Below are 23,246 nucleotides of genomic sequence, written 5' to 3' on the forward strand. Positions count from 1 at the left end.
GAAGAATGGGTACAGTGGTGCTCTCAGAGAACCTCAATGAAGAGATTGTTGAAGAATGGGTACAGTGGTGCTCTCAGAGGACCTCAATGAAGAGATTGTTGAAGAGTGGGTACAGTGGTGCTCTCAGAGGACCTCAATGAAGAGATTGTTTGCAAATGCTGACCATAATTAACATGCACAATTTGCAAACAGCCTTTCCAAATGTCTTTATTGCACTATGCATTTACCTGACACTACCAGTCTCAAACTGCAGTGGTGAAAGGTCTTTTTCACATTTAAAAAGGATAAAAGTGCTTTACGTGCTACAATGGTTCAGGAAAGACTTAACAGTCTTACTTGTTATCCATTGAATCTGAGATGGTAAACTCTGTAGACTTCTCCAGTTTAATTGAAATGTTTGCTGCAGCAAAGGCACGCCGAAAAATCTGAAGACATTTTTCATCTCTGTAAATAGAATAATAGCTACATGCAGTGGTTTTGTTGAGTAAGTTATTCATGTTAATACTTGCTATGTAATATAGAAATTACTTATCTGACGCAAGACTAATATGAATAATGACACTGTAAATAAAATATATTAAAGTTGTTTTATATTTTTTATTTTTAAAATGTTTTAAACAGGTTTTAAATCCACCCCAATTTCATACATCATGTAATTCAAGCACTGCAGTTCATATGAGAAATGTGAAGGGTGAGATAGTGAAGGTCCCCTTTTGTGGGAGCAGCACATGGCTGGTGTTTTGGCCAGCTTTGGCTTTTGTTAATTGTTTTTACCACTGTGTTTTATTTTGTATTTGTTCCTTTATAATTAATTTTATGTACACTTGTGTGCATTCTTTTTGCCCTAGGGCTAGCATTGCTGGTACCCTAGTGGCAGCCACCTCCATGTGCAACTTAAAACTGTAAATATTGTAAATAAAACCTGTGCAGCTATGTGCTGTGTCAAAGACAACTTCTGTGTCGATCTCCTGTCTTTTACAATTGTTCCCCATGGGGGCCCACAAATATGTTTGGCGCTGGGCCCACAAAAGGTTCATCCGGCCCTGTGCCCAGCTGCCTGCACACCTCCCCAAACACTTGTGCTTCAAATTTGCGCCCTGGTCCTCTGGAACCCCAAACTGGCTGAACATACCGTCCAGCAGTGCCTCCATGCACGTGGTGGCGCTCTGGTCTGGGATGGAGTACACCTTGGGCCATTTAGTGAAATACTCCATGGCCACAAGGACATACTGGTTGCCCCTTCAGTCTGTGGAAAGGGTCAGAATATTTCAGTGGTGACATGCTCCAGTGGTGCCCCCACCTTGTGTTTGAACGGTTCAAGGGGCCCTTCCGGGCGGTGCACCGGTCGCAGCGGCACCACTCCCAGTAGAACTGCTCCCGGAGCCGGCCCAGGGTCTTGGCAATGCCAAAACATCCAGTGGCTGGTCCACTATGCACAGCCCTCAGCACGGTCTCCCCAAGAGCATAGGGGACCACCGCTTGCAGCTGTTTCATGAGGAAACTGACAATTTGGATGACCAGATCCAACCTGTCAGTAAATTTTAATTTTTTGTGCAACTCATTGCAAAAATAAGAAAGTTGGCATCGTCTTATTTGTGAAACACATATGTCCCTTGTACCTTAAAGGGTTAATGGCACAACTGAGCATTCCAATACAGCAGGAAGCTAGGCCGATCATAAGATGGCGCTGGCTCTTACTTCTATAAAGACACTTTGATCAAGCCTCTGTTGCATATGCCTATTCCAGGCAATTAGAATTGAACAGTAGCTGCTGAACTCGGACAGAAGCACTTTGACACAGACTTAAAACAAAAGATATCTGAGTGATCGCAACATGAAATATTCCAGTAGAAAATGTAAGGGCACAAAAAAAAGAAAGTAATTTAAACCTGCCTACTCTTCAATTTCCATTTTGGAATCTGAACAGATCCTCCCTTCTGAACTCTAATGAATCTCTCCCTCCCTTAGCGGGGTGTTCTTGGTGTGTTTAATGGAGCAGACAGACAGACAGGCACGCTGTTCTGGGTGAGCTTGGTGGATCAGACAGACAGACAGACAGACAGAAACAGACGCACCGTTCTGGGTGAGCTTGGTGGAGCAGATGAGAGTGGCGATCTGGAAGCTGTCCTTGCTGCTGCTCAGCCCGCTGGCCCCTCCCAGGGTTCCCTTCATGGTGGAGACCATGGAGTGCCGGCTCTGCTGCTCACCGTTGCTCCTGGTGGATGGGAGGTTTCTGTACACGTTGATGTCCTCCAGTTTCCTGCTGTCGCCCTGCATCCAGGAGAAGAGGAGCTAGGCTGTGAGCACTGTTATTTACACTGGGATTACATACTGAATGCACACACAGGAAAAGCAGGGTCATACAAACAGACTGTCTGTAACACACACACACACACTGGAACAGCAGGGTCACTCAAACAGACTGTATGCAACACACATACACACACTGGAACAGCAGGGTCACTCAAACAGACTGTCTGCAACACAAACACACTGGAACAGCAGGGTCATTCAAACAGACTGTCTGTAACACACACACACTGGAACAGCAGGGTCATTCAAACAGACTGTCTGTAACACACACACACACACACATATTGGAACAGCAGGGTCATTCAAACAGACTGTCTGCAACACACACACACACACATTGGAACAGCAGGGTCATTCAAACAGACTGTCTGTACACACACACACACACATTGGAACAGCAGGGTCATTCAAACAGACTGTCTGCAACACACACACACACACTGGAACAGCAGGGTCACTCAAACAGACTGTCTGCAACACACACACACACACACACACACACACACACACTGGAACAGCAGGGTCATTCAAACAGACTGTCTGCAACACACACACACACACACACACACACACACTGGAACAGCAGGGTCACTCAAACAGACTGTATGCAACACACACACACACACACTGGAACAGCAGGGTCACTCAAACAGACTGTCTGCAACACAAACACACTGGAACAGCAGGGTCATTCAAACAGACTGTCTGCAACACACACACACATATTGGAACAGCAGGGTCATTCAAACAGACTGTCTGTAACACACACACACACACACATATTGGAACAGCAGGGTCATTCAAACAGACTGTCTGCAACACACACACACACACACATGGAACAGCAGGGTCATTCAAACAGACTGTCTGTAACACACACACACACACACACATTGGAACAGCAGGGTCATTCAAACAGACTGTCTGCAACACACACACACACACACTGGAACAGCAGGGTCACTCAAACAGACTGTCTGCAACACACACACACACACACACACACACACACACACACTTGTCGTCACCAGTAAGTTTGTCTGACAACACCAACACACACACACACACACACACACACACACTGGAACAGCAGGGTCACTCAAACAGACTGTATGCAACACAAACACACACACACTGGAACAGCAGGGTCACTCAAACAGACTGTCTGCAACACAAACACACTGGAACAGCAGGGTCATTCAAACAGACTGTCTGCAACACACACACACATTGGAACAGCAGGGTCATTCAAACAGACTGTCTGTAACACACACACACACACACACACTGGAACAGCAGGGTCACTCAAACAGACTGTCTGCAACACACACACACACTGGAACAGCAGGGTCACTCAAACAGACTGTCTGCAACACACACACACACACACACACACACACACACACACACACACACACACACACTGGAACAGCAGGGTCACTCAAACAGACTGTCTGCAACACACACACACACACACACACACACACACTGGAACAGCAGGGTCACTCAAACAGACTGTCTGCAACACACACACACACACACACACACACACACACACACACACACTGGAACAGCAGGGTCACTCAAACAGACTGTATGCAACACACACACACACACACTGGAACAGCAGGGTCACTCAAACAGACTGTCTGCAACACACACACACACACACACACACACTGGAACAGCAGGGTCATTCAAACAGACTGTCTGCAACACACACACACACACACTGGAACAGCAGGGTCACTCAAACAGACTGTCTGCAACACACACACACACACACACTGGAACAGCAGGGTCACTCAAACAGACTGTATGCAACACACACACACACACACACACTGGAACAGCAGGGTCACTCAAACAGACTGTCTGCAACACACACACACACACACACACACACACACACACTAGAACAGCAGGGTCACTTAAACAGAATGTTTGCAACACACACACTGGAACAGTGAGGTCATTCAAACAGACTGTCTGCAACACACACACACACTGGAACAGCAGGGTCACTCAAACAGACTGTCTGAAACACAAACACACTGGAACAGCAGGGTCACTGAAACAGACTGTCTGCAACACACACACACACACACTGGAACAGCAGGGTCACTCAAACAGACTGTTTGCAACACACACACACACACACACACACACACAGGAAGAGCAGGGTCACTCCAACAGACTGTCTGCAACACACACACACACACACACACACACACACTGGAACAGCAGGGTCACTCAAACAGACTGTCTGCAACACACACACACACACACACACACACTGGAACAGCAGGGTCACTCAAACAGACTGTCTGCAACACACACACACACACACACACTGAAACAGCAGGGTCACTCAAACAGACTGTTTGCAACACACACACACTGGAACAGTGAGGTCATTCAAACAGGCTGTCTGTAACACACACACACACACACACTGAAACAGCAGTGTCATTCAAACAGACTGTCTGCAACACATGCACACACACACTGGAACAGCAGGGTCATTCAAACAGGGTCATTCATCCCTATTACCCTTCAAGGGGTGTGGATAGATTTCCCCCTACAGATGCAATGACCAAGGAAGTACAAAACTCTTTGAAAGTCTGGCTTGCAAGCAGAGGTCTCTTTAACCTAGAGCAGGACCAAATATCATGTCTTTAAATAAAAACACATGCTTATTACAACATGTGTTTCTAGCCAAACTGCATGTCATAAACCTACATAACAAACTGAACTGCTCAACTGTTAACATTTTCTTAGCTACAACCATTATAAGCAAAGTCATACACAAACCACCTGTGCAACAACAGGGAATCCCTGTCCCTGCGCAGTGGAGCAAAGACCTTACTGATCCATCCCTTGTGCTGGAGGCAAGTTTTAATTTGAAACATAATGTTCTTTGATCTGACGAGCAATAAACAAACAAAAAACAACTGCGATCATGTTTGCCTGCAGAACCAGAACTTCCCAGGCCTGAGATCAGAAGCAAGAAGGGAATACAAACAATGGCACACACCTGCTGTACTGCGCATCCACTCGGGGTCTCAATGCAATGCTGCAAACACATCACATAGTGTCTCCAGTTACTGTGCATTCACATACAAGCTACTTAGTAAATACATGTGTACTTACAGAGAATTGCAATGTTATTATACATAATTAAAATGTACGTAATGTGTAAATCTTTTTGCATGATATGACCCTAACCCTAACCATAACCTGAAAAAATTATGTACTTACATATATCATGCAAAAAGATCTAAGTAACTTCTATGTAAATGCACAGTAATTAGAGACACGTCATGTAGTGTTGTGCGCTGCACTGCCACTACGGACTCTGTCCCATCAGTGAAACAAGGATAAAAGCTCTATAACCATGAATGAATGCAGATGAGCCCCTCTCTTTGGGACAGTGCTTAAGAAGCTTGCTGTGGTGTGCAGGGTTGCTGGTTCATACCCAGCCTCAGTCATGTTAACCTGGAAGCAGCCGATCACTGTTATTAAGGGGGTAGGAGAGTGTAATGGGCAGTGTTGTGGGATATATTGCCATTATGAATTCTCACCTCTATAAGCTCTGTAGCAACTCATGCAGATAAGCCTTGCTCTTTTGCTTAGTCATCAACTTTTTTTAATTAATTTTTTATTAGCAAAGCAGGATACGGTAAACAAACCACCGGTTTGCTAATAAGGTAAATATCAGCTGAAGCTGTGCAAATCCAAATGTGCAAACTCAACTGGACAGGCATTACATTTGTGCACCACGTTCAGCTTTATTGCTGAAATGACAAGAAGCTTATTAATGAGGTCATGCCTCACTACATCAGCATATTTATAAATAATAAGTACATCAGTGTAACAAAACTGGTTGCAAATGTGCACCAAAAGGCCTTGATTCAAAACACACATCGAAGTTCTAACAAACTTCTAATGATTTCTGCACATTTAAGCAAAAGGAACTTGTCATCACAAAAATCATAAGAACATAAGAAAGTTTACAAACGAGAGGAGGCCATTCGGCCCATCTTGCTCGTTTGGTTGTTAGTAGCTTATTGATCCCAGAATCTCATCAAGCAGCTTCTTGAAGGATCCCAGGGTGTCAGCTTCAACAACATTACTGGGGAGTTGATTCCAGACCCTCACACTTCTCTGTGTAAAAAAGTGCCTCCTATTTTCTGTTCTGAATGCCCCTTTGTCTAATCTCCATTTGTGACCCCTGGTCCTTGTTTCTTTTTTCAGGTTGCACGTTGCACTCTTTCTAGAGCAGCAATATCCTTTTTGTAGCAAGGTCAATAGAAATGAACACAATATTCAAGATGAGGTCTTACTAATGCATTGTACAGTTTTAACATTACTTCCCTTGATTTAAATTCAACACTTTTCACAATGTATCCGAACATCTTGTTAGCCTTTTTTATAGCTTCCCCACATTGTCCATATGAAGACATTTCTGAGTCAACAAAAACTCCTAGGTCTTTTTCATAGAGTCTTTCTTTAATTTCAGTATCTCCCATATGATATTTATAATGCACATTTTTATTTCCTGCGTGCAGTACCTTACACTTTAATCTTTTATGCATGACTTTGTCAAAAGCTTTCTGGAAATCTAAATAAACCATGTCATATGCTTTGCAATTATCCATTATCGATGTTGCATCCTCAAAAAAATCAAGCAAGTTAGTTAGACACAATCTCTCTTTCCTAAAACCATGTTGACTGTCTCCTAGGACCCTGTTACCATATAGGTAATTTTCCATTTTGGATCTTATTATAGTTTCCATAAGTTTGCATATAATAGAGGTCAGGCTTATTGGTCTGTAGTTACCTGGTTCGGTTTTGTTTCCCTTTTTGTGGATCGGTATTACTTTTGTAATTTTCCAGTCTGTCGGTACCACCCCTGTGTCAAGAGACTGTTCCATGATCTTGGTTAGCGGTTTGTAAATAACTTCTTTCGTTTCTTTGAGTACTATTGGGAGGATCTCATCCTGCCCAGGAGATTTGTTTATTTTAAGAGCTCCTAGTCCCTTTAACACTTCTGCCTCGGTTATGCTAAAGTTATTTAAAACTGGACAGGAACTGGTTGACATGTGGGGAATGTTGTCCGTATCCTCCTTTGTAAAATCTTGTGAAAAGTAATCATTTAATTTTTTTTTTCTTCATCTACGATTTTGCCATTTGTATCTCTTAGACATTTAACCTCCTCTTTGAATGTTCTCTTGCTGTTGTAATATTGGAAAAACATTTTGGAATTGGTTTTAGCCCCCTTAGCTTGAGACATGGTAAAAGAATAGTAAACATATCATTGATTTTTGAAGGCATTCCTGGTTGTAGCCCTGATACAAGAGATGCATATTGTACAACTCTCCTGTGTGCAGGGAGAACGTTTCATTTCAGGGAATTGTTTGAATGCCATCACTGAGCTCGAATCAATGAAGCTTATGCATAAACATCATTGGTCTTTGAAGAGTCTGTTAGCGGGTTTGTATGCTATGGAGTTTTTGATCGAGAGGATCCAAGACTGGAAATAGACTTAGAGATGGTAACAGACACTTCTTTACATAGAGAGTGGTAAGGGGATGGACTGGGTTACCTAGTCATATTCTTGATGCTAAATTATTGGGACAATTGAACACCCTTGAAGTGAATGGCATCCTAGCAGAGATGATTTAAAATACTAACATTAGCATAAGACACATACTTGCAGGAAGAAATGACAGCAGGAGCTGGGGTCATAACCCTGGAATAAACAGAGCAGGAACGCCAGGGTCTGGAACGAGGAAAGAGACGAGGAAGCATGACAGAGGAAGGAAAAGAGAGCGGACCAAGCCTGACGGAGGATGGAAAAGAGATCGGAGCAAGCCTGACGGAGGAAGGAAAAGAGAGGCGAGCAAGCCTGATGGAGGAAGGAAAAGAGATCGGAGCAAGCCTGATGGAGGAAGGAAGAGATGCGAGCAAGCCTGATGGAGGAAGGAAAAGAGAGGCGAGCAAGCCTGACGGAGGAAGGAAAAGAGATCGGAGCAAGCCTGATGGAGGAAGGAAGAGATGCGAGCAAGCCTGATGGAGGAAGGAAAAGAGAGGCGAGCAAGCCTGATGGAGGAAGGAAAAGAGAGTGGAGCAAGCCTGACGGAGGAAGGAAAAGAGATCGGAGCAAGCCTGACGGAGGATGGAAAAGAGATCGGAGCAAGCCTGATGGAGGAAGGAAAAGAGAGGCAAGCAAGCCTGATGGAGGAAGGAAAAGAGAGGCGAGCAAGCCTGACGGAGGAAGGAAAAGAGAGGCGAGTAAGCCTGATGGAGGAAGGAAGAGATGTGAGCAAGCCTGATGGAGGAAGGAAAAGAGAGGCGAGCAAGCCTGACGGAGGAAGGAAAAGAGATCGGAGCAAGCCTGATGGAGGAAGGAAGAGATGCGAGCAAGCCTGATGGAGGAAGGAAAAGAGAGGCGAGCAAGCCTGATGGAGGAAGGAAGAGATGCGAGCAAGCCTGATGGAGGAAGGAAGAGAGGCGAGCAAGCCTGATGGAGGAAGGAAAAGAGGCAAGCAAGCCTGATGGAGGAAGGAAAAGAGGCGAGCAAGCCTGACGGAGGAAGGAAGAGAGGCGAGCAAGCCTGATGGAGGAAGGAAAAGAGGCAAGCAAGCCTGATGGAGGAAGGAAAAGAGGCGAGCAAGCCTGATGGAGGAAGGAAGAGAGGCAAGCAAGCTTGATGGAGGAAGGAAGAGACGAGCAAGCCTGACTGAGGAAGGCTGCCACAGTAAAGAATTAATTTCGTACCCGAGTGGGATGTTGGCAGTTTAGCTGAGGGAAGTCTGGGCAACCTCATGAGTGTTAGTAAGGGAGTGTTAGTAACCCCATGAGTGTTAGTAACCCTGTGAGTGTTAGTAACCCTGTGAGTGTTAGTAAGGGAGTGTTAGTAACCCTGTGAGTGTTAGTAAGGGCGAGTTAGTAACCCCGTGAGTGTTAGTAAGGGAGTGTTAGTAACCCCGCGAGTGTTAGTAAGGGAGTGTTAGTAACCCTGTGAGTGTTAGTAACCCTGTGAGTGTTAGTAAGGGAGTGTTAGTAACCCTGCGAGTGTTAGTAAGGGAGTGTTAGTAACCCCGTGAGTGTTAGTAAGGGAGTGTTAGTAACCCTGTGAGTGTTAGTAAGGGCGAGTTAGTAACCCTGTGAGTGTTAGTAACCCTGTGAGTGTTAGTAAGGGAGTGTTAGTAACCCTGTGAGTGTTAGTAAGGGAGTGTTAGTAACCCTGTGAGTGTTAGTAAGGGAGTGTTAGTAACCCTGTGAGTGTTAGTAAGGGAGTGTTAGTAACCCCGTGAGTGTTAGTAAGGGAGTGTTAGTAACCCTGTGAGTGTTAGTAAGGGAGTGTTAGTAACCCTGTGAGTGTTAGTAAGGGAGTGTTAGTAACCCCTGTGAGTGTTAGTAAGGGAGTGTTAGTAACCCCGTGAGTGTTAGTAAGGGAGTGTTAGTAACCCTGTGAGTGTTAGTAAGGGAGTGTTAGTAACCCCGTGAGTGTTAGTAAGGGAGTGTTAGTAACCCCGTGAGTGTTAGTAAGGGAGTGTTAGTAACCCCGTGAGTGTTAGTAAGGGAGTGTTAGTAACCCCGTGAGTGTTAGTAAGGGAGTGTTAGTAACCCCGTGAGTGTTAGTAAGGGAGTGTTAGTAACCCTGTGAGTGTTAGTAAGGGAGTGTTAGTAACCCCGTGAGTGTTAGTAAGGGAGTGTTAGTAACCCTGTGAGTGTTAGTAAGGGAGTGTTAGTAACCCCGTGAGTGTTAGTAAGGGAGTGTTAGTAACCCTGTGAGTGTTAGTAAAGCATAACTGCAACCCAAGCTGCACCGGACAGTGGAGGCTGCGGGACACTGCAAGAAGCAGCACCTTTTGTTTGTAGTTTTGTTACTGTATTTTATTTTCCATTTTCCTTTCGCCTTCTGTTTTGAATATTTTTTTCAGCACCTGCGTGTGCACGATAAACTGCCAGACAGGAGAAGCTCACCATTGTGAGGATTTTGCAGCAAGCTGCCGTGGACAGAAGCTTACCATTGCTGGTATTGTTCCTCCAGGGTACAACGCTGCCCCCTTGTGTATTAAATACAAACTGGCCTCAAAGTAACTTTGTCTCCCGTGTGTTCAGTGAAACCCAGCACCCTCCCGCAGTTATATTTCAGAAACAGCCAGTAATCTCGTCCAGAATTTCAATATGTTCAGATAATAAAGGTTATCCTCCTCCCTCTCTCTGTGTGTTCACAGGCCATTAGACTGAAACGCAGTGAGAAACATGCTCGCTGATCGTCTGATGACTAGAGAGAGCAGGAGTTTCACTTCATACATTCACTGTTCCTTGAAGCTCTAATTACATTGTACATTGCTTTAAATGGATTCCTGGTTTAGACATTGAAACTAATTATTTGATGAATTACCTCTAACCTTGTAAAGGGCCTTAAAACGCAAGCAAACCCCACTTTACAAGTCAATTAAGTGGTAATTTGGTTTACTTGAGGGCGAAGGAGGTGATAAATGATCCGAGAGCAAATATAAACATCAAACCACAAGCTGAGCCGTTTAATCCCTAGCAAAAATAATTAACTTGCCCTCACAACACAGATGTGTACCTGTGCTCTCTCTCTCTGCGATTATTCTTTGTTCTGTTTGGACTTTGTGCAGTGGTATTTCATCTGTGAATTAGAGCCAGGAGACAGGAATTATTTGAAACAATAATTATGTTTAATAATGGGTTTAATTAAATTAATTTAAATTTAATTAAACAAACTTGAGTAATGAAATCTTATACATAATGTAGATGAAAGCCTGTATGTAATTAGGTATTGCATTTTGTCATGGAGCACAAGCATGTATTTAAATTTCTTAGTTAATGTTTAAGAATATTCATTAAAATTATAGGATGGGTCAGGATCGTTCAGCCAATCAGAGCACATGTTTCGTCTGCTATATTCCAAGAAACCCCATTCATGACATCAGCCTATATTCTCAATATCAATACAGTTGATGTTAAGAACATAAGAACATAAGAAAGTTTACAAACGAGAGGAGGCCATTCGGCCCATCTTGCTCGTTTGGTTGTTAGTAGCTTATTGATCCCAAAATCTCATCAAGCAGCTTCTTGAAGGATCCCAGGGTGTCAGCTTCAACAACATTACTGGGGAGTTGATTCCAGACCCTCACAATTCTCTGTGTAAAAAAGTGTCTCCTATTTTCTGTTCTGAATGCCCCTTTTTCTAAACTCCATTTGTGACCCCTGGTCCTTGTTTCTTTTTTCAGGCTGAAAAAGTCCCTTGGGTCGACACTGTCAATACCTTTTAGAATTTTGAATGCTTGAATTAGGTCGCCACGTAGTCTTCTTTGTTCAAGACTGAACAGATTCAATTTTTTTAGCCTGTCTGCATATGACATGCCTTTTAAGCCCGGAATAATTCTGGTCGCTCTTCTTTGCACTCTTTCTAGAGCAGCAATATCTTTTTTATAGCGAGGTGACCAGAACTGCACACAATATTCAAGATGAGGTCTTACTAGTGCATTGTACAGTCTTAACATTACTTCCCTTGATTTAAATTCAACACTTTTCACAATGTATCCGAGCATCTTGTTAGCCTTCTTTATAGAATCCCCACATTGTCTAGATGAAGACATTTCTGAGTCAACAAAAACTCCTAGGTCTTTTTCATAGATTCCTTCTCCAATTTCAATATCTCCCATATGATATTTATAATGTACATTTTTATTTCCTGCGTGCAGTACCTTACACTTTTCTCTATTAAATGTCATTTGCCATGTGTCTGCCCAGTTCTGAATCTTGTCTAGATCATTTTGAATGACCTTTGCTGCTGCAACAGTGTTTGCCACTCCTCCTACTTTTGTGTCGTCTGCAAATTTAACAAGTTTGCTTACTATACCAGAATCTAAATCATTAATGTAGATTAGGAATAGCAGAGGACCTAATACTGATCCCTGTGGTACACCGCTGGTTACCACACTCCATTCTGAGGTTTTTCCTCTAATCAGTACTTTCTGTTTTCTACATGTTAACCACTCCCTAATCCATGTACATGTGTTTCCTTGAATCCCAACTGCGTTCAGTTTGAGAATTAATCTTTTGTGCGGGACTTTGTCAAAAGCTTTCTGGAAATCTAAATAAACCATGTCATATGCTTTGCAATTATCCATTATCGATGTTGCATCCTCAAAAAAATCAAGCAAGTTAGTTAGACACAATCTCCCTTTCCTAAAACCATGTTGACTGTCTCCCAGTACCCTGTTACCATATAGGTAATTTTCCATTTTGGATCTTATTATAGTTTCTATAAGTTTGCATATAATAGAAGTCAGGCTTACTGGTCTGTAGTTACCTGGTTCAGTTTTGTTTCCCTTTTTGTGGATCGGTATTACGTTTGCAATTTTCCAGTCTGTCGGTACCACCCCTGTGTCAAGAGACTGCTGCATGATCTTGGTTAGCGGTTTGTAAATTACTTCTTTCATTTCTTTGAGTACTACTGGGAGGATCTCATCCGGCCCAGGGGATTTGTTTATTTTAAGAGCTCCTAGTCCCTTTAACACTTCTGCCTCAGTTATGCTAAAGTTATTTAAAACTGGATAGGAACTGGATGACATGTGGGGCATGTTGTCAGTATCTTCCTTTGTAAAAACTTGTGAAAAGTAATCATTTAATATATTTGCTATTTTTTTTTCTTCCTCTACGATTTTGCCATTTGTATCTCTTAAACATTTAATCTCCTCTTTGAATGTTCTCTTGCTGTTGTAATATTGGAAAAACATTTTGGAATTGGTTTTAGCTCCCTTAGCAATGTTCATTTCTATTTCTCTCTTGGCCTTTCTAACTTCCTTTTTGACTTGCGTTTGCAGTTCTGTGTACTCTTTCTGCGTACTTTCTTTTTGGTCCTTTTTTAATGCTCTGTAAAGTGCCTTTTTTCACTGAATATTTTTTTTAATTGATCTATTAAACCATTTTGGCAATTTAGTTTTACATTTAGATTTGTCTACTTTAGGGATATAATTGTTTTGCGCCTCTAGTACTACATTTTTGAAGAATAACCATCCTTCTTCTGTGGGTGTTTTCTCTATTTTACTCCAATCTACTTCTGTTAGTCTCTGTTTCATACCTTCATAGTTTGCTTTTCTAAAATTGTAAACCTTAGCTTTAGTCATTTCTTTTGGGGTTTTAAAAAACACTTCAAATGAGACCATGTTGTGGTCTGAGTTTGCCAGTGGTTCTCTGACCTCTGTTTTAGTTATTCTATCTTCGTTATTTGAAAAGACTAAATCAAGGCATGCCTCCCCTCTAGTGGGTGCCTTCACAAATTGTGTTAGGAAGCAGTCATTTGTCATTTCCACCATTTCTATTTCATCTTTCGCGCTACCCACCGGGTTTTCCCATTTTATTTGGGGGAAGTTGAAATCCCCCATTAGTATGGCTTCTCCTTTGCTACACACATTTCTAATGTCATTGTATAACAGATTATTGTGCTCACCGTCTGAATCTGGCGGTCTATAGCATGCTCCTATTATTATGCCTTTTGAATTTTTGTCTGTTATTCTGACCCATATTGATTCGGTTTTATTTTCTTTGTCCAGGTTTAACACCTGGGCTTCAAGACTGTTTCTTATGTATAGCGCTACTCCTCCTCCTCTTCTGTCCTGCCTGTCTTTCCTATACAGTGTATACCCACAAATATTATATTCGTCCCCATCACTCTCAGATAACCACGTTTCTGTAACACCTATCACATCATAGTTACCTGATAGTGCAGTAGCTTCAAGTTCTGGTATTTTGTTTCTGATACTTGCCTGCTATAAAAAAAATCAAAACCGAGGCACCTCTCTAAACTCATTTCAAGTTAAAAGTCAATTCCAAACCGTGACATCACAATCAGACACCTATCAGCCCCTTAATGATATTTTCTTCAACACGTTCCCTCTTTTCAATGAAAAGGACAATTGAGTTAAAAAAAGGTTGCTCGTGAATAGAAACAAATATAAACCTGTACTTCAGCCTGGATTCCAACCCAAGTTCTAGCTACCCAGGTCACAATCCCCCGTAGTATGAAACCACGTACCTGGGTCATACCCGGTGAAGAAACGTTTGCTCTAACCAACATTTGGGCCAACAAGAGAAGCGTGGAAGGAAGGGTCCATAACAAGCTGCTTCTGGAGCATTGATACACACTTTCTGTACTTGCGCCTGTCCCTCAGGTCAATCAAAAGCAGTGTGAAATCACACAGCCCACCCGCATGACTCCAGGTCCTGACCTGGGTAGATTCCCATCCGGGTAGACCATGCCAGTGTGAAAGGGGCTACAGTTGGATTTAATTACTGTGTATTAACAATAAAACAGAACATAACAGAGTTATAAGAGGCTGCGTAGTCAGGTTCAAATCCCGGCTCCCTCACTGACTCGTTGTGTAAACTTGAGCAAGTCACTTAACCTCCTTGTGCGCCGTCTTTCGGGTGAAACACAGTTGTAAGTGACAGCAGCTGGACTGCAAGAGTCTGTGTGTGGGTTCATAGTACCTAAACAAGCTGCTCACTTCTGCTCGCTCCAATAGTCCCTCATACACACTGCCTGCCGTACTAGAATCCCCACAGAGAGTGTTGGATTAGCCTCTGTGCTCCTCTTGGGTTTCAGAGACGTCTCACTGTTCAAAGGTCTGGTCGAGACTAGTTGCATGGCAACAATTGTTACTTCGGTTCAGCAAGTGACAATGACCTCTTGTACAACAACATTCCCTTCTTGCAAGACACATGACTTGAAAATCTTCATAGATATGAAAAGGATTTGTGTTAATTGACCATCTGTGTGCTATGTAGGGGGCTAGGCTGAGAATATCAAACCACCTTCCTGGGGAATACAAACAGCTTGTCAAAAAAAGGATTTTGGTAAATTAATTTACTGCTTAGCACCAAAACACTCACTTGAATGTTTTTAAAATGCGTTTGTTCTAAGAATATGATAAATTAGCAAAACAAGCAATAACAAAACCAAAAAAAAACAACAATAACCTTGCATAACAGCAAGCTATCTCTCTCCTAAGAGCATGGGAGTTTCGAAGCTGTACATTATTTTCCTTGAATTGATGGGAAGATCGTGAGACTAAAAGCACATGAGAAAACCCCAGCCAGCCAGAAGCTTCACCGGCTTCATTTCCGTGACGGCAGTGGTGAATATCTTCAGCTATTGCACAGGAACCCTAACCTTGGCTTCTTAAACAGTCAGAGAAAGAGGATCTCGCGGCTTACACATCTCCTGTGACCGGGAGCTCTCTGCAACATGTGGAATATTAGCAAAATTCAATCAAAAAACGTATGATTGACATAATAATAATTGTTATAATAATGAGAGTAATACAGGACTTCTATTTACAGAGGAAATGGAAAGGAGATGGCTTTGGTATGTGTTGTACAAGGCTGAGAATGACGAGTAGCTGGGTGTGGCAGCAGCGAGACCTGCGTTAATCAGACAGCGCTGTGCTGATCGCACGCTCCACAGGTTCTGCTGCTGATGTGGTCAGATAGCGTTGCCAGCCGAGCCGTTGCAGGGGTAACGGTAATACGCTATTTTGCATGCTGACAGATGTGATCATTAAGAGACAGTTCAGCATCCAGCAAGACACTCAAATCGCACATGACAGGTTTAGCATGAGGGTGGGGGGGGATGCGCATATCCATCTATCGTAATTGATCTTTGTAGCGAGCGTCGAATCCCAAGCAGCTTGACCTCCCTTTCATTCAGTGTGGAGCTGCAGAAAGCTATCGTCAGGTCCTATCTGCAGCGGGGTGGTAGGTTTGCTGTTTGGTGAGTAAAGTCCTTTCACAGGCAAATGGAGCTCAGCAACGTCAGCGTGAAAATGAAAAAGCAAACATGGTCACAGCAATCAGGACTTGTGATGCAGTCTCCTAAACCCATGAGCAATGTTGCTAAATTAAACTGGTTTCCACCAGCTCTGTCCTCTAGCACCCCACTGAGCCTGTCTCAGACTTCTGTATCACCTAAAAAGCTTGAGATTAGAAACCCTGCAGCTCACAGTTATCACATTTACATACATAACCACTAGCCTGTTCATATAATCAGTGTGGTGAGCATGTTTCAAGGTACAAGCAGAGAAACTCCTGTCCCCACACCTGGAGCTGCCTTTGGGGGTGTGACGGGGAGCCCCGCCCCATGTATATATTGTGCCATTATTATGATTGATTGTATTGCTTTGTATTTGTATTATGATTTCGGTGAAAAGCCGTGCTTTGTATTTTATTGTTGTTTAGCCCGATGAGTGGGATGCTGCCTTCATTACTGTTTTGTATTATTTTAATTACCTGTGAGAATGCGTGACCGTCAGCTGCTGGTTGTTTAACTGGCTGGCAGTCACGCACTCTTAGTAAACCCGTGCAGACTCTGGCCCAGGGGTAATAAGATTATTAATAGCCAGTTAGCCCCTCGGCCAGAATAGAGAGGACCTGCAGTTTGGCTGCACAGGGAGACAGTGGAGACAGAAGGTAAAAGATCATTCAGAAGAAAACAACAATTGCTAAGCGTGCTGGTTATTAAACTTGTTACTGTTTGTTGTCTGTCTGTTTGGCCAACGTGTCCTTTTCTTTTGAGTTTTTGTTTGAACTGTTTGCTTCTATTATTTAATAAAAAGCTGAGCAGTGCAGCGTCTCAGTTTGCTCATCATTCCCTGTTTTGGTTTCATTTCCCTGTTCTGATGTCACCCCTGCGGCCATCCAGATCACATATGGTGTCCAATGTGGGATAACAGCGCCTCCACGCGTCAGACCAGGGATACTGCGGGTGCAGTTTACTTTTCTTTCTTTTCTCAAGAGGAGTGAGTTTTTTTTTGTTGTTTTAAAGTATGGATAAAGTGGATGCGTATATGGTGATGCATGCGCATCAGCGCGAGTTAAAGGAAGCAGTCGCTATCCCCCAGACGTGTGCCCGTACGAAGACCCCCTTTTTGTGCAGGCCTTCAATCGGGGTGAGGTGGAGACCGCAGAGGAGTGGATCCGTCTGAAGGCCGTACCATCGCCGCAGGTGGACGAGGACACCTGCCTAACCTGCTAGAGAGGGGAAGAGTGGTGCTTTGCCATTGGCGAGGTCGGGCACATATCACCCGACCAACCCCCCCTCCATGGCAGGAGGTGGAACTGCCGGTCCCCGAAGGAGTGGCAGTGCCAGGAAGAAGGTGAAGAAGCAAGTGCCAGCTCCAGTGCCCATGAGGGTGGAACCCGACTGTTCAGAGCCCAAGAGAGGTCGCTGGGATGGCTACTTTTGCCTCGTCGAGGCCTCAAGTTGGTGCCCTTCCTGCGGGGAGGGGGGCCACTCTGTAACCAACTGCCCCTGTCTCAGAGAGGAGGAGGAGGAGAGACGCCCCGCTGTCTCCAGAGTGATAGGGAGAAGCCCCGTTGTCTCTAGAGCAAGAGGAAGAAGCCCCACTGTCTCCAGAGTGAGAGGGAGAAGCCCCACTGTCTCCAGAGTGAGAGGGAGAAGCCCCACTGTTTCCAGCATGAGAGAGAGAAGCCCCACTGTCTCCATAGCAAGAGGGAGAAGCCCTGCTGTCTCCAGAATGAGAGGGAGAAGCCCAGCTGTCTCCACAGCGAGAGTGAGGAACCATGCCTACCCCAGCAACTGAAGGAGAGCTGCACCAGTCCCCTGCAACCGAGGGAGAGCAGCATCAGTTCCCAGTGATGGAAGGAGACTATGTGCTGCTCTTGCCTTCACTGCCAGGTAAAAGCATGGTGTTAATATCCTGCTGTGAGTCTAACATAGAGCAAAGTCTCTCCCGCTCTCCTCTTACCTTGTAGAGAATCAGGTCATGTTCGCCATCCTGCAGAGTGGTCCCATCTGGCCTCATCAGCCTCACAAACGCCATTGCAAACTTCTTCTCAGCCTTGTCTTTGGCTAAGGAAACAAGAAAAGGGAACTTAAGGACCTCCTACAATACAGTGGTTCCTTCACTGTGCTGGGTGTTCGTGAAGAGCTCCCTACTGACCCACCTAACACTCTTCATGCAGTTCATCCCCTGCTATTCACTGGAGATCTCCCACCCATCCACTCACTGACCAGGGCCGAGTCTTTCTTGGGATCTGGCAATTTAAAATCACATTTCTATTGTATAGAAATAGTTGTATCACAGCATTTTGACTTGCTGGTTTGGTCTCGCCCTTCAATTCTGGGCATACTGGGCTTCCTTGAAATTTGAATTCACATCTATCAGCTGGAGTTAAAAGACATTCACTTCAAATGTCAGCCCTGCTGGTGAGGATAAAATGTTGGTTTTTAGCTGTGGAGGAGGAGGCCAACTCAATACATGCACGGACTGAAAAGAAAGGGTGAAATGTACTTGGCTATTGGTAGCTGGCACTGGATAAAGCTTCACCGAGTCCAACTGCTTGACTTTTGGTGATGGTTGCAAAGATTTTCTTGTCAATTAAATTCTCAGATTATATTGCAGGTGAATTTAGAGTTTAATGCCTGAATGTTTTCATAGCTTTACATTCATCAACCGGGTGAATTAAAACAATACAGAGAGGCCATTTCAAGCCTCAGTTTAAAAACCTTGCCGTCAGTGTTACTGCTCTAATAGAAGACAGACTGCACACCAATCTCACTTACAGTCACTTGAGGGCCGGTGCTTGAAGGTGAATCTCAGGTGAGTCTTTTGAACATCTTCAATAGGGATGGTTACCTGTAGAAAAGGAAAGCCCAGTAAAAACTGTTTCTTTCCAGAGTTAAACCTTTCCTTCAGTGCTGTGGGTGGCTGCGAGGATCTGGTTATCATGTCTCGTCTCGCAGGTGGGTATGTCAGAACAGTGTCAGCTTTTAATTAATTAAGAAAGGGGTTGCAGATAAAGTCTCTCTATATTATTAGCAGCCTCATGCAAAACTGCAGTGTGTTAAGCTGCAAGGAATATCTGTACGCTGTGCCTTGACTTGCTGTAAAGAATAAGTACAGCACTTAGTTCTGTGTCTCTTATTGCATAACTGTGATAACTGTGGCACCTTGACTGTCTCCATCCAGTGCTGGTGCTTCAACTGGTAAAAGACCGTAGACTGGAACTCGCTCACATTCCTGTCTCCTGTACCCAGCGAGATAGCATCCTGAGGGCATCAAAAAAACAGGATTATTATTATTATTATTATTATTATTATTATTATTATTATTATTATTATTATTATTATTATTATTATTATTATTGTTATTATTATTATTGTTATTTTATTATTATTATTATTATTATTATTATTATTAGTGTTATTATTAATATTATTAATTAACATTATTATTCATAATAATTACGTATTATTATTAATTATTATAGTAATTAGTGTTGTTATTATTAGTGTTAGTGTGGTTATTATTATATAATATTATTATTCTACTATAGTATTATTATTATTATTATTATTATTATTATTATTATTATTATTATTATTATTATTATTAGTGTTTTTATTATTATTGTTATTATTATTATGTTATTATTATTATTATTATTATTATTTATTATTATTATTGTTATTATTATTATTATTATTATTATTATTATTATTATTATTAGTGTTATTATTATTAGTGTTATTATTATTATTAGTGTTATTATTAGTGTTAGTGTTGTTATTGTTGTTATTAATTATTAGTAACAATGTTATACAATAATATATCATTACAACAATAATAACAATAATAATAATTAATAACAATAGTGTAATAAAGTGTTGTTATTATTATTATTATTATTATTATTATTATTATTATTATTATTATTATTATTATTATTATTATTATTATTAGTGTTATTATTAGTGTTAGTGTTGTTATTATTGTTATTATTATTATTGTTGTTATTTTTATTATTATTGTTGTTGTTCCAGTTCTGCGGGCTCCTGGTGAATAGTCTCTCGCAGGGCAGTATGAAGACAGGGTTGCTTGTTTTGGAGATGCTCATTATTATAGGTCTGTGGAGGAGACAGTGACTGATCTCCTCGTCCAGGGCTGGCTCCGATGATTACCGTGGGGCTCCATGAGTCTGTGGTGTTAATTAGTATGACAGTGGTGGGTGAGATAATGTCAGCTCCACTTGAGCACGGACAGCCTTCACTGTGAGTGACGGAGGGGCTTCAGAGCTGCTATGAATCACTGGGTATTTACTCGACAAGGGCAGCTCAAAGCTGGATTACAATCTGCAATAGATTCCCTACTCATGTATGCAGAGAGCACTGTCACCCAGCACCTCAATAATGAGAACTAAAACTCTCCACTCTGGAGCGTAAAGGACAGCATTTTAAAGACAAAAGAATTCCATATTCCCTGTCATACACTCCCATTCCAAATACAGGACGGAAACAGGCAGTTTTGCATAAGTTATAACAAACATTTTATTTTCATTTGAAAGAACACGACATCTGGTACTGCGCTAGGTTCCAGCAATCTGTTTGCATCCTTTCTTGTCACTGTTACCAGCTAGCTGCTTCCTCCATCACCTGACCTGCTTCAGAACAGCAACAGCCTTTGATCCTGAAGACACTGTTGAGGTGAAAAGATCTAGCATTCACAGTCTAAAACACCTATTTAAATAGGTATAGATACAGCAGACAAGTCAGCAGGTCTTCCAATGCAGTGCAATCTTGTGTTCTCTCTTCTCTATGATATATCTTTGCCAAACAGAGTATCGCTAGTATGCCCATGAGTGGGGGCCATCTCTCTGAAAGGACCACCAGAGGTTATATATATTTGATTATTAACCTCTGGTTTTTTAAATAGAGCCGAGGGTCCTCTTGGGGGTAAGTGAAGCTCACTTCCCAGCCGGAGAAGCCCAGCAGTGCTGGTTTTGTCCTCTGTGAGACATAAGCGGTGCACATGATAAACGGCGTGCAGCCGCCCGATTTTACAGAACACATCCTGCTTGACATTATCTAAGATATTACTCATGATGCCTGACTTACTGTACAGCCTTTGGTCATAACTCATTCCAGTTTTCAGCAGCTAATGTGTGGAACGATTTACAACAAAGACTGAAACTAGTTTTATTTCAGTTCATGTGTTTAAGCGCATAGTGAAAGTATGTTCACTGATATTTCTTTTTTGTGTGGGTTGTTTTTATTATGACTGTTTTATATTTGCTGTATTGACATTGCCTCTTGGCCAGGTCTCCATTGTATATGAGAATTGGTTCTCAATTGACTTACCTGGCTAAATAAAGGTTAAATAAAATAAAATAAATAAACCCCTGTAACAGGGAGAGATCTGTGCTGACTCTGCTGGCGTGTTCAAGGGCTGCAGGAAGAGGGCAGCAGTCATCCAACAACCGCCTGTGAGTCATGGCAGTGACACGGGGAGGTGGGAAAGTGGGTGTGTGGACTTTCCCCCTCTCTGAATGGCTGAGAGGCGCGTCTTGGGAGATTGTTAGCCCTATAAATTAACGCTCTGTTGTTTCCTCAGCTCTGCCCACTTAGACGTGCCGAGAGTGCGGAAGCTCTGATCCAGGACCGGGAACAAAAGAGTTTCACAGGGAGACAGAGAGAGCGGGGAACCCTTGGGCAGACCCCGGCGTATTGTAAAAGAGCAGGCTAGTTAGCCTACAGAGTAGGACGGTGATCCGGGTCTGCGGGTAGCGGCGACCGGGGTAACGCTGCCGAGTGCAGCACCTTTTATTTGTAGTTTTATTACTGTTTTATTTTCCATTGTTCTTTTCGCCTTCTGTTTTCATTATTATTTCTTTGAGCACCTGCGAGTGCACTTGCTGTTCACGTACCAGCTGTGGTATTTCCGTGGTGCTGTCTATCATCGTTGATAGGCAGCCCAAGGTCAACAGTGCCCTCTGCCGGAAAAAGCAAGAACTGTTCGCAAATAAAACTGGGCACCTGGGTGGCGTTTTCAATTACACCTGTCTGTCTCCCATTGCATAGCAGGTTCATTAGCATCACTGCAGCTCTGAGCAGCTGTTGATGAGGATGCTCTGCTCCGTCGTTGTACTCACAGAGATCACCCCCCCTCCTCACTGCACACCACCATGGTCACCTCCACGTTCTTACTGTACAGACCACACTGCATAGCAGGTTCATTAGCATCACTGCAGCTCTGAGCAGCTGTTGATGAGGATGCTCTGCTCCGTCGCTGGACTCACAGAGATCACCCCCCCTCCTCACTGCACACCACCATGGTCACCTCCACGTTCTTACTGTACAGAACGCACTGCATAGCAGGTTCATTAACATCACTGCAGCTCTGAGCAGCTGTTGATGAGGATGCTCTGCTCCGTCGCTGTACTCACAGAGATCACCTCCCCTTCCTCACTGCACACCACCATGGTCACCTCCACGTTCTTACTGTACAGACCACACTGCATAGCAGGTTCATTCGCATCACTGCAGCTCTGAGCAGCTGTTGATGAGGATGCTCTGCTCCGTCGTTGTACTCACAGAGATCACCTCCCCTTCCTCACTGCACACCACCATGGTCACCTCCACGTTCTTCTGGGTGGTTTTGTTACCCTTGTCAAACTCGCCCTGAACCAGTGTCACGTAGATATCGTTCCTCACATCCCCTAAGAAAAACAAAACAGCTTTGGTATTTATTTATTTAGTTAGAGTGCCTAATCATATTATCACTGATTTTGTCCCCAATTTAGAATGCCCTATTACTTGCCCTCAATGCAAACATTTCTCACAACAGTTCAAGCACAGCCAGGACCTGAACTGCCCTGGCTGTGTGGCTCACCCTGCACACCATGCAGTCAGTTCTTTATCAGAGGTGCCACTCGTGGGCTGCATTGATAGGATCCCCCCCGATTGGTATGCTGCTGTGGCCTATAATGAGCTCCAAGACCCCGAGTACTGTGCTAGGGGCTTCTGGGGTAAACCCACACGTGTCCAACTAGCTCAAATAAAATTGATTCACTCACACAGTGTT

General features: G+C 43.2%; 1 protein-coding gene across 1 annotated transcript in view; it reads right to left on the reverse strand.

Moving 5' to 3' along the window:
* Positions 1-23,246, reverse strand: part of LOC121327399 (dedicator of cytokinesis protein 2-like) — a 457,752-nt gene that overhangs the window by 376,501 nt on the left and 58,005 nt on the right. Inside the window, exons 14-18 of the mRNA XM_041271445.1 lie at positions 22,757-22,881; positions 19,337-19,435; positions 18,950-19,022; positions 18,132-18,235; positions 2,076-2,271 (exon numbers count right to left, since the gene is read on the reverse strand). Coding sequence (XP_041127379.1) covers positions 2,076-2,271; positions 18,132-18,235; positions 18,950-19,022; positions 19,337-19,435; positions 22,757-22,881 — 597 coding nt within the window. The remainder of the gene's footprint in view (positions 1-2,075; positions 2,272-18,131; positions 18,236-18,949; positions 19,023-19,336; positions 19,436-22,756; positions 22,882-23,246) is intronic.

This window comes from Polyodon spathula, chromosome 2, assembly GCF_017654505.1.
Source record: "Polyodon spathula isolate WHYD16114869_AA chromosome 2, ASM1765450v1, whole genome shotgun sequence".
In the NCBI taxonomy this organism is placed as follows: domain Eukaryota; kingdom Metazoa; phylum Chordata; class Actinopteri; order Acipenseriformes; family Polyodontidae; genus Polyodon; species Polyodon spathula.